Here is an 11,561-nt window from a genome sequence, read left to right on the forward strand (position 1 = left end):
AAGAAGGCCCAATTTGTAGCATTTGCCGGCTTCTGTGGCAAAAATGCTCTCACTATGACCAATTTTAAGCTACAAATATGACATCAACCAGCTCACAAAATTCCTGAACATTTAACATCGTGCCTGATTGTTCAGAGCCAACTGACTCCAGCACACTCCTGAATCCAAACATTTTCATACTTTGTGAAAGATACCCATGGCTGGGATTTACCAGTAATGCAAAGTTTACCACTGAAAATCCTATGATTCCAAAAGAACATGCTATGAAGCAAAACTGAACTGTGTATTTCCTTGTTCTGTCTTCTCCACCCACTTATTATGTGGACTCACTTAATAAACTGTATCCCAAAGGAAAGAAAAAGTGCAAATGATTATTTTGTATACAACTATAAGTAGTTGGGATCTGTATGCATATGAGAGAAAGTGTAGCAGCCAAATGCAGAAGGCTTCTGGGGGGAAAAACTGTCACCAGCAGAAACACCGCCTGTTAGCACTTTTCAGCTTTTATCCGATTCCATAATAATACAGTTTAGCTTCTATTATTTGTAAATAAATAAATCAATGTCAAATTGAATCTGTTTTACTCAACTTTGGTAAACTTGTATGCTCTCAGGTACATTAGTGTCAAAGTGAAAATATGTTTTTCTAATATTTTAGTGTATTTGTGTTTTACTTTAAAACTTTCACATGACTCCGAAGTCTGTAATCTTAGCTTATTTTTCCACTGACATCTATCTGTCACTGATGGTATTTTATTTTCTCACCTTTAAAATTTAATAGGCTGGTTTAATGAGTTCTCCAAGCTCTTCTAAAACAATGTCCTGATTCTTCTGTGTAAATGTACCATATCATATGCTATTATTATCTCTTCCACCAGATTTTTACCACAAGTTGTTTAAAAGCTATAATCTCTTTGAGGGTGAAAAAAAATGAAGTGTAGTTGAAAAGGCAGTTATGCTGAAAGATAAACCACAGTCTTACTTATCAAAATGGGTACAATTTTTGCTTGCTTAATGAGTATAACATACAGCCTTGCAATATATACACAATGAGAAAAAAAGAAGCTTTATAACATATCAAGTAAGCCACATTATTTCAGACATAACTATAGAGGATAGATATCTGGGCCTGAAAATGTAGATAACAAAATATAAGTGCTTTGCCTGTCTAAACATGTTAAATAAATGAGCATTCACTATCTCATTCCAATACATTAGAAGATGTACTTGCATAGTTAATTTTCTTTTTAATGCACCATACGTGATCATTTGAAGCTCAGAGCTAGAGTGTATCTTAGTGTTTGAAGAAAGGATTCTTTTCATTTAAACAAATCTTTATTTAAATAAGCCTTTTTGAAAAGGATCTTTGGCATATCTTCTTTTTAGAAAGTTCAATCAAGGTAAACGAAGATAAAGAAGCTATGTTATAAAGAATATTATACAAGTAAAGATCAGTCAGCCAAAAGAAAAAAAAAATCACAGCAGACATAAGACCCAGAATTTCATTTTAATTTTCTGTATTTTAGGAGCTTTTGTTCACTTGTTTTGTCAGCTTGGTGATCTGGTATTCATAGAATAAAATATTTTGAGAGAGAGAGAAATGAAGAGAGAAATAACTTTTTACTTCCATAAGCTACAGAAAAAGTAACTATAGAGCTCATGAGAAATAAATCTTTGTGGTTGGGTCCCTGCAATGCTTGTATTTAGGCATAACTCCAATGTAATAGCACAATTAACGATTCAGGCTAACATAGGAAGGCAAACAAATGACAAAACTCTCTACAGATTATGTCTCCTCTTGGTCTTACTTGTTTTCTTAGTCTTCCCTTACTACTGGTCCTCTAATGCATGGAATACAGTTTTCCATTTAGGAGAGAAGAGGAACCTGGCTTTTTGTCTTGATCAGACACTCCAGCCCAGTGGAGACACATGTGAAAAACATGAGGCGGTACTACTGACTTCAGTCTAGTGCACCGCAGGCTGAAACGTTCGGTGTCAACTCTGTACTTTTCTTTTTTCTTCTTACTAGGAGGTCAGCTTTGGTGCACAACTACAAAGGCCATCTCTGAGGGTGAAGAGCTAATCGCCTTTGTGGTAGATTTTGACTCAAGGCTACAAGCTGCCAGTCAGATGACTCTTACAGAGGGGATGTACCCTGCGCGCCTGCTGGACTCCATTCAGCTGCTTCCTCAGCAAGCTGCCATGGCTTCTATTTTGCCTACAGCTATTGTCAATAGTAAGTGCTGAGTACCGCAGCCTGGCTTTGTAGAAGCGATGGTTATTTATGGGAGAGGGTAAAAAGTGTCTAGTGACAGGCAACCAGGAGTGAACTTTTTTCACTCCCATGTTGGGGTTTTATTTTATCTTCTCTCTAACTTTAAGTGTGTGTGTATCCCTTTTCCACATGGGAGTAAGAAAGAATGCTTAAACTTAACCATTTAGTTGAATTCCTGCATATCACCCAAAAAACTCGCATCCTAAACAACATTCAAGGCTGCTTGGCTATAAAAATCCCAACAGCTTTCACTGATGCTTCCACACTAGAATAATTGTGGTTTTCTTCAAGGGCTATAGAGTTTGTTTGTTTGTTTGTTTTTAATTTTAAGTAAAGGTAAACATTTTAAAAAAGAGATTATAAAATCAAATCTTGATTAGACATTCTAATGAAGGAAACAGCCAAGATAATTCAAAGCACCGGCTAATAGTAAAAGAAAAAACAAGGGAGAGAGGAAAGAAGGAAGGAAACTATAGAAAGGTTAGAAGGTTTTGCATTGAAAATTTTTAATTATGCCCTGGAAAATTTACCTTTGTGATTATATTTTATTGAAATAAATCTTGTACTTAGCTGAACACACAGTGTGCCTCTTTCACAAGATAGAAAATCAAGATAGTCTGGGGGTTCCAGTTCTGCCTCCCTCTAGGTTGGTGAGAAAACATGAATAGCAGTCATATCTAAAGAGGGGAGAAAACATTCTAAAGTTTGTAGGTAAGTAAAAACAAAAATAATAAATTTACTTAAAAATGCCTGGGATACAGGCATTTTTGATGCAGAAGAGAAATCTAGAGACTACAAAGATGCCTTGATATTAAAAATATATATATATGCGACAATAATTATTTTCTTGCTATAATGGCATCCTTTCTATTAATGATACTTCTGGGTGTACCTAGAAGTACTGAATGACCCATTGCGTCCAACCAAGCTAATATGAGATTACTTGTAGTAGTAGCAGCAATATTCTTTACTGAATCTTTACCTTTATTCTGAAAATATTGAACTGGAAATAACATGGGCTCAACTTGGATTTGAAACAAAAAAGATTATGCTGCCAGGGATTCCAGGAATACCTTACATTATTTGAAGTTCCAATATATGAATGTTAATTCTAAAATATTTGAACATGCACACTGTTTGCTTTCTGTGTGTAGACAGCGAGTAACCTCAAAGAACTCAGCATAGAAACATAGAGCCTTTGTTCTCATTCTGAAATTAGTTAACTAGTTAACCTCAGCCTGCTTAAATGAACTCTAAAAATAATAAACAATAGTAGTATTTAATTTTGAGATTAAATTTCTTTTTGAAACTCTGTATTGTATTTATTCTTACATCCCATTCACTAGAATTGATCCTTATTTTTCTCTTTTCCATGAACAGTCCTGCTGAGCCATCCCCATCCATGCCTATGGTTTCCAACACCACGCATAAACCAGTAATTCACAAATCACCAATCCAGCTATTCCTACCAAGTTTTAGCACCCTATTGTCACCTTTCCCATATCCCTCTGTATTTCTTATAGAAATATGAAATCACACATATCTAATGTGACCATAGTCCCTTTGTTAATCCAGTATCCTGCTTTCTGTCATTTCCTTTCTCTAACAAAAACAAGGTTTGGTTACCCTACGTGTGGCCCAGCCTGAGCTCATCATTTCTCCATCCTCTGTTGCCTGTAGAGAAGAATGGAACTGTCATTTACTCAGAAATGTTAACCAGAAGCCACAATACCAAGGAAGGCCCTTGTCATCTGCCTAAGCATCTAATTGCAAAATATGGGTCATCCCATCCAGTATTCTACTTTCTTAATATAAACTTTCCAACCCCTTTACCCCTTCCTTGCCACTGAGGCATTATGGAGGAGTGTTTTAAGCTTAGGTCCCAATCCCAGTTTAACTGCTTCAGTGATCATGGGCAAGTTGTTCCACCTCTCCATAAGTGGATGAGGGGGATAAAAATACAGAACACATGGAGAATTTTTCCATGACTGAATGCATGAAAGTATATATTACAGTACCACTTAATAAATGTTACATGATTATTAGATACATTTCAAACGCTATCATATTTCACTTAGATTACTTTAGTTGTCTCTTACTAGTTAGAAGTCAATCTTCCAAATTCATTACCTTCAAAACTAGACTCCACTGTTAGGATTTCAAAATATTGAATTGTCAGTTTCATGCTTAAAATGATTTAGCAATTCTCCATAGTCATTGAGACAGAATCCAAACTTCTTAACAGAGCCTACAAGTCTCTCATAGTCTATCCCTGCTTCCCCCAACTTAATCTCTCCCTGGCCCCTAACATGCCCCATGCCTCAGCACTACAAAACAGCTCCGCAGTCCTCCATCCCCTCTCTCAAGCTCCCTTGGTTTTCCCTGAGCTGCTCCCTCAGTCAGGATGACCTAACCTTTTCTTCTCCACCTGACTAGCTTAGCAACATCCTTCACCACTCAGCGCAGGCATGCCATTGTCTTCCTGTATCCTTTCTCTAACCTCCCCCTCTCATCCATACCTGCCACCAGCTTAGTGTCTCTTTTCCATGTCTCCAAAGCCCTCCTCAGATTTTTCCATCACAGTAGTCATCACACTGTAAAGTAATTGTCTGATCTCCTGCTCAACCCCAGGAGACCGTAAGCTGCTAAAGAGCAGCTGCTTGCTCTTTCATTTTGTTATTACACCCAACCTAGCATAGGATCTGGCACATACTAGGTACTCTAATTTATTAAATGAACAGATGATGTCAGGAATGGCCTCAGGATTAAGTTTAGTTCAGCCACTAGAGCCTTAACCTTTTAATCAATCAGATAGACCAAGTATATTTGCTATTTACAAATGTATTTTTTTTCTAACTCATGAATGCAATTTAAACATACATAACTTCTGTGCTTTTAATATTGGAGTCTCCTCCAGTACCACTTTAAAAAGAATCTGTAGGAAGTTAAATTGCAGTGGATACAATATTTCTTTAAAAGCCTAGTCCTGTGCTACAGAACAGCACCCAAGGCTGTACTCAGCATGTCTGATTGCCTAATTCAGAGCTTGAGAGCAGACACTGAGAACAATTGAACTAAATGCTGCTTTACCCATGGTTGGCTCCAAATGGGCAGCAGCTAATGTGTCCTTGTGTTTTTTTCCTGCAGAGGATATATTCCCTTGCAAATCCTGTGGCATCTGGTATCGGAGTGAGCGGAATCTGCAAGCCCATTTGATGTATTATTGCAGTGGGAGGCAAAGAGAGGCCACTCCAGTGTCTGAAGAAACTGAAGACAGTACTCATCAGATTTCCAGCCTGTGCCCCTTCCCACAATGCACCAAGAGCTTTTCAAATGTCCGAGCTCTCGAAATGCACCTGAATTCACACAGCGGCAAGTACCTCCTTTGTTTCTTCTAGTCTCCAAGAAACACTGTTCTTTGTGTCCGTCCATCCATCCATCCATCCATCCATCCACCCATCCATCTCTATGTATTAAATCATGATTGAACTGCCTGGGCCAGCTGATGTTATCTTGCATCATTTATAATGAGAATACTCTACTCAAAGGACTTGGATCTGAATTATTTTCTAAAAATTATGGTGTTCAGACCACAGACCAAATCTTTCTTTCTTTCTTTTCTTAGCAGAGGTAAAACAGTGTCATTTTAGAAAGTCTTAGTGCCCTTTGTACATTATCATTACTATTCCTTGATTTAAATACGAAGTGATCTTTGGAAACTGACCACAGTGTTTCCCACATGGTAGGGAAGAAATAGTAGGTACACATACAAAAAAAGTATTTCCTGGATTGAAACAAAGCTGTTATTTTGTAGACCCAATTGAGATGACATTTGAGAGAAATTAACTTTTAAATAATGATCTATAGTGTGTTCTTGACTTCCAAAGTGTGCATCATAACAGTGTAGTCGATTTTATAACACAAAACTGGTTTTACTGTATTCTTCATCCCTTAGAAAAATTAGGTGGGAAAACCAATAAGCTATTTAAAAAAAAAAAAAAGGCCCACTCTTAATAGCAAGGTGGCAAGTATTCCTCCCTATTTTGGACTTGTAAGTCCAACAATTGTAACTGTCATCACAACATTCTACTTTCCACATGTAAAAAAAAAAAAAAAATATATATATATATATATATATATATATATATATATATAGTTAAATATACTGAATTGTATTAACTTTAAATATTTGGAGGACATTCCTGGATTGGGCAAACAAGGGCTTAGAATCATTGTGCTCTAGCACCTATAATTCAAAAATTTTTAATACACCTCTTGTGACTTCCTTAAGCTGTTTTTGCCTGGGTTGAATGACTAAAAAACTTAAATAGATGTCTGATTTAAAAAGATCCTTCTCTAAACAAGCTCCAAACATGCTAGTGATGGCAAGCCTTTACCTCTGAACACATAAAAGTAGGCGACTGTCTTTCTGCTCATCCTCTTTCCCTTCCATATAAATGAGCTCTCTTCGTTTAAGGTATAAAGCAGTGAAGCAGGCTGGTTGTCCTAGATGGTGAGTGAAGTAATGCACAAAACCAAAAGAACAGCAATGGAGGGGTCCTTTCAATTAAATGGAAAATGAGGATGGAATTAGTAAGGAGACATACAAACAATGAAAAGAATGCCCCTTTCATCACCAAAGGATTGGCTATCTTGGCCATATTTTCAGCTTATAAGTATAAATGGCAATTCTCATTCAGCTTATAAGTGTAAATGGCAATTCTCATTTTACTCTAGAGTACAGAAAGAATGAGCTAAGCCTTATTTAACCATATGCCAACTGATGGGGTCAAGATGTGTTTTAAAGTTTTTATAACTGGCTAGGAACATGCTACAAATCAGCATGGATATTGGTCCTATTCAACTGTATTAGTATCCTGTTCCCATCTAGTTGCATATCAGCCTGGGTAGAGATAAACCACATTAGGTAAAACCAGTGAATAAAATTCTAGGTTCATACCAAAGATAAATTAGGGAAAGATAAATATTAGTTACAAAATGGTTCCTATTTGGAATATTTTTAATAAAGACCTTAACTAGTGTACCATAAGTGATTTGATTTGCATGCAAGTTTTCATAAGAATTTTAACGATACCATTTTCTCCTAATGTAGACCATAGTGCAGCAAGAAGTTTGGTTTAGAAATTATAAAATCTGAGATGCAGGCCTGGTTCCATTACCTAATAACTTTATAACCATGATCAATTCCTTCAGCCTACTTGAATTTGTTTCCTGACCTGTAAACTGGGGACAATGGCACCTATCCCACGGTAAGGAAGTAATGGACATGAGAATGCTTTGGAAACTGTAAAGCTCAATCAGAAGTTTAGGATAAATTATGCATGGCACAGCATATCACAGAAAAAAAGTTATTTTCACAAGTAAAATTTTGAAGGTTTTTAATTCATTCCTGCTAGGTTAAAGACATTAGGTCATTAGTAAAGGTTCTTATGTCAACAGGCATGGTTCTCAGAATTCTTGGTTTGTATTTCTCTTACAGGAGTGAAAATGGAAGAATTCCTTCCTCCTGGTTCTAGTCTAAAATGCACTGTTTGTAGCTACACTGCTGACTCTGTGATCAACTTTCACCAACACCTGTTCTCCCATCTCACTCAAGCTGCCTTCCGATGTAATCACTGCCACTTTGGCTTCCAGACTCAGAGGGAGTTATTGCAGCACCAGGAGCTCCATGTCCCTGGCAGTAAAATTCCCAGAGAAAGTGACATGGAACACTCTCCAGGTGGAACCGAAGACAACTTACAACCAGCCACGGACTTAATGACCCGGAACGAACTTCCCCAGACCCAAAAGGCCATGCAGACTAAAGATGCAAGCTCTGACACAGAGCTGGACAAGTGTGAGAAAAAGACTCAACTTTTTCTCACTAGCCAGAGACCAGAGATACAGCCCATAGCAAACAAACAAAACTTTTCATACACAAAAATAAAGTCTGAGCCCTCTAGCCCAAGACTTGCCTCCTCTCCAGTTCAGCCTAATATTGGGCCTTCTTTCCCTGTGGGCCCTTTCTTATCTCAGTTTGCTTTTCCCCAAGACATCACAATGGTCCCTCAAGCTTCAGAGATCTTAGCCAAGATGTCTGAACTGGTACATCGGCGACTGAGGCACGGAAGCAATAGCTATCCTCCAGTAATTTATAGCCCTTTGATGCCCAAGGGCGCTACTTGTTTTGAATGTAACATAACATTCAACAATTTAGATAATTACCTAGTGCACAAAAAACATTATTGCAGCAGCCGCTGGCAGCAGATCGCCAAGTCTCCAGAGTTCCCTGGTGTTTCAGAAAAGATACCTGAGGCCGTGAGTCCTAACCCTGGCCAGACCTCCATAAATCTTCTCAACCCAGGTGCTCATACTTCTGACCCTGAGAATGCACTTCTTCAAACATCCTGCATCAATTCTTCCACTGTTCTAGATTTAATTGGACCAAATGGTAAGGGCCATGATAAGGAATTCTCCACTCAAGCTAAGAAGCTCTCCACTTCTAATAGCAATGATGATAAAATTAATGGAAAACCTGTTGATGTGAAAAATCCCAATGTCCCCTTAGTGGATGGGGAAAGTGACCCAAATAAGACTACCTGTGAGGCTTGCAACATTACCTTCAGCCGGCATGAAACTTATATGGTCCACAAACAGTATTATTGTGCTACACGCCATGACCCTCCACTAAAGAGATCTGCTTCGAACAAAGTGCCTGCCATGCAGAGAACCATGCGCACACGCAAGAGAAGAAAGATGTATGAGATGTGCCTACCTGAACAGGAACAAAGGCCTCCACTGGTCCAACAGCGATTTCTAGACGTAGCTAACCTCAGCAATCCTTGTACCTCCACTCAAGAATCCACAGAAGGGCTAGGAGAGTGCTACCATCCAAGATGTGATATCTTTCCAGGAATCGTCTCAAAGCACTTGGAAACATCTCTGACAATCAACAAATGTGTTCCAGTTTCCAAATGTGACACTACTCATTCCAGTGTTTCCTGCCTAGAGATGGATGTGCCCATAGATCTCAGCAAAAAGTGTTTATCTCAGTCTGAGCGGACAACCACATCTCCCAAAAGGCTGCTGGACTATCACGAGTGCACGGTGTGCAAGATCAGTTTCAATAAGGTAGAAAACTACCTGGCCCACAAGCAGAATTTTTGCCCAGTCACTGCACATCAGCGTAATGACCTGAGCCAACTCGATGGTAAAGTGTTTCCAAATCCAGAAAGTGAACGCAACAGCCCTGATGTGAGCTATGAAAGAAGCATAATAAAATGTGAGAAAAATGGGAATCTGAAGCAGGCTTCCCCCAATGGAAACTTATTTTCATCCCACTTAGCAACCCTGCAAGGCCTGAAAGTCTTTAGTGAAGCCGCTCAGCTCATTGCTACTAAAGAAGAAAACAAACATTTGTTTCTTCCACAATGCCTTTACCCTGGAGCAATAAAGAAAGCAAAAGGAGCCGACCAGCTTTCTCCATATTATGGAATAAAGCCAAGTGATTATATTTCTGGTTCTCTTGTCATTCATAACACTGACATGGATCAAAGCACAAATGCCGATAATGAATCTCCGAAAGGCCAGGCTTCCTCCAATGGGTGTGCTGTGCCGAAGAAAGATTCCCTGCCATTGTTACCCAAAAACCGAGGCATGGTAATAGTTAATGGTGGACTGAAACAAGATGAGAGACCTGCCACCAACCCACAGCAAGAGAACATTTCTCAGAATCCTCAGCATGAAGATGGGCCCAAATCTCCCTCTTGGATCTCTGAGAACCCACTAGCTGCAAATGAGAATGTCTCGCCAGGAATCCCCTCTGCAGAGGAACAGTTGTCTAGTATAGCAAAAGGGGTGAATGGTTCCACCCAGGCTCCAACTAGTGGGAAATATTGCCGGCTATGTGACATCCAGTTCAACAACCTTTCAAACTTTATAACTCACAAGAAGTTTTATTGCTCATCACATGCAGCAGAACATGTCAAATAAAATAACTAAATAAACACCAGTCATCTTTGGTACCAGTGTTTAGGATGTTGTTCTACCCAGTCCAGAAGAAACAAAAAGAGCTGTTTGAATTCCATCTGGGTAATCAGGAGATATAAGTCACTATGGCTGAGTTGAAGACTTAAGGTGTAATTTCATTACAGTCCATTAGTAAAGTGTATTATTGGTGCCATTTTCAAAAAAAAAATTAATTTATTTTACCAGCAGTATTCATAGCTGTGGTTATGTTATTTTTTATTTAAAAACTTTATATTAAAGTCATTTGTAATGTTATTGTATAGTTATCGTGTAGCACATATGGTTTGCACTGTATAGTAGCTTTTAAAGAAAATAGTCACAAACAGTACAGAAAAGCATTTTAGAAATAGCTTCAAAAGCACTTGTGTACTTGATTTTTTTTCTTATATGCTATTGCAGATATATGTATATGCTAAAATATAACTTGCAAAGATGTTCTAAATACACATGCTATAAGTTCGCCTTAAGATTTCAATTCTTGGATAATCAGGCTCCGTTTGCACTTTATATTTTAGCAGATACAGTCTCTTAGTCACTAGGCTTTGCATTTGTATGTAGCAGTACGTTACTGTCCATTTTCTTAATCTTAAACATGTATGTTAAATGAAGATGGCATTTTTTTTCTTGTATAGTACTTGTATTTTCTTTCTCTCTGTCTCAATTTTTAAACCTTTGCTGTTAAATGCAATACTTTGTAAAGAATGAACAAAATTACTGGAAGCAGTATTGTAAGTAATGAGGTAGTATTAATCAGTTTTATCTTTTGAAAGGCACAGTCTAAATTGAAACCCTAAACTCAATGCTGCAAGTATGAATTTAATTCATATATAATAAGATCTATTTAAATATAAGAGTAGCAATACTGCACCTGGTGATCACAAAGATAATGTTCTACTTCTGATAGAAATAATTTCTCAACAAATGTTGTTACTATGCATGTATATGGATGGAATAAAATTCCAGATTGTTGGAAAAGTTTGGCATATTTTTTTCTTTATATCAAGGGAAACCATATATACTTTTTCTTTCTGATGAGAATAGGTCCAAAAACAGCCCAGAATAGCTGTAGTAACACAAAGGCAAACATGTGAAAAAAACAGATTGTCATTTACCTGTGCATAATTATAACTTACTATACTAAAATGAACTAGAGATTCCAGTATATGGACCCAGGAAAAGTCTCCATTTTAACTATGTATCATAAGCATTATCTCACTGTCCTCCACCTCCCATGACCACCATAGCACAGATAAATTCCA

General features: G+C 37.7%; 1 protein-coding gene across 9 annotated transcripts in view; it reads left to right on the forward strand.

The window, feature by feature from the left end:
- Positions 1–11,267, forward strand: part of ZFPM2 (zinc finger protein, FOG family member 2) — a 476,528-nt gene extending 465,261 nt beyond the window's left edge. For all 9 annotated transcript variants that reach the window (XM_077167456.1, XM_077167455.1, XM_077167457.1 and 6 more), the window contains 3 exons: positions 2,029–2,235; positions 5,422–5,646; positions 7,775–11,267. In XM_077167456.1, coding sequence (XP_077023571.1) covers positions 2,029–2,235; positions 5,422–5,646; positions 7,775–10,266 — 2,924 coding nt within the window. In that variant the 3' untranslated portion in view covers positions 10,267–11,267. The remainder of the gene's footprint in view (positions 1–2,028; positions 2,236–5,421; positions 5,647–7,774) is intronic.
- The last annotated feature ends 294 nt before the right edge of the window (positions 11,268–11,561 follow it).

Source organism: Tamandua tetradactyla, chromosome 6 (assembly GCF_023851605.1).
Source record: "Tamandua tetradactyla isolate mTamTet1 chromosome 6, mTamTet1.pri, whole genome shotgun sequence".
In the NCBI taxonomy this organism is placed as follows: domain Eukaryota; kingdom Metazoa; phylum Chordata; class Mammalia; order Pilosa; family Myrmecophagidae; genus Tamandua; species Tamandua tetradactyla.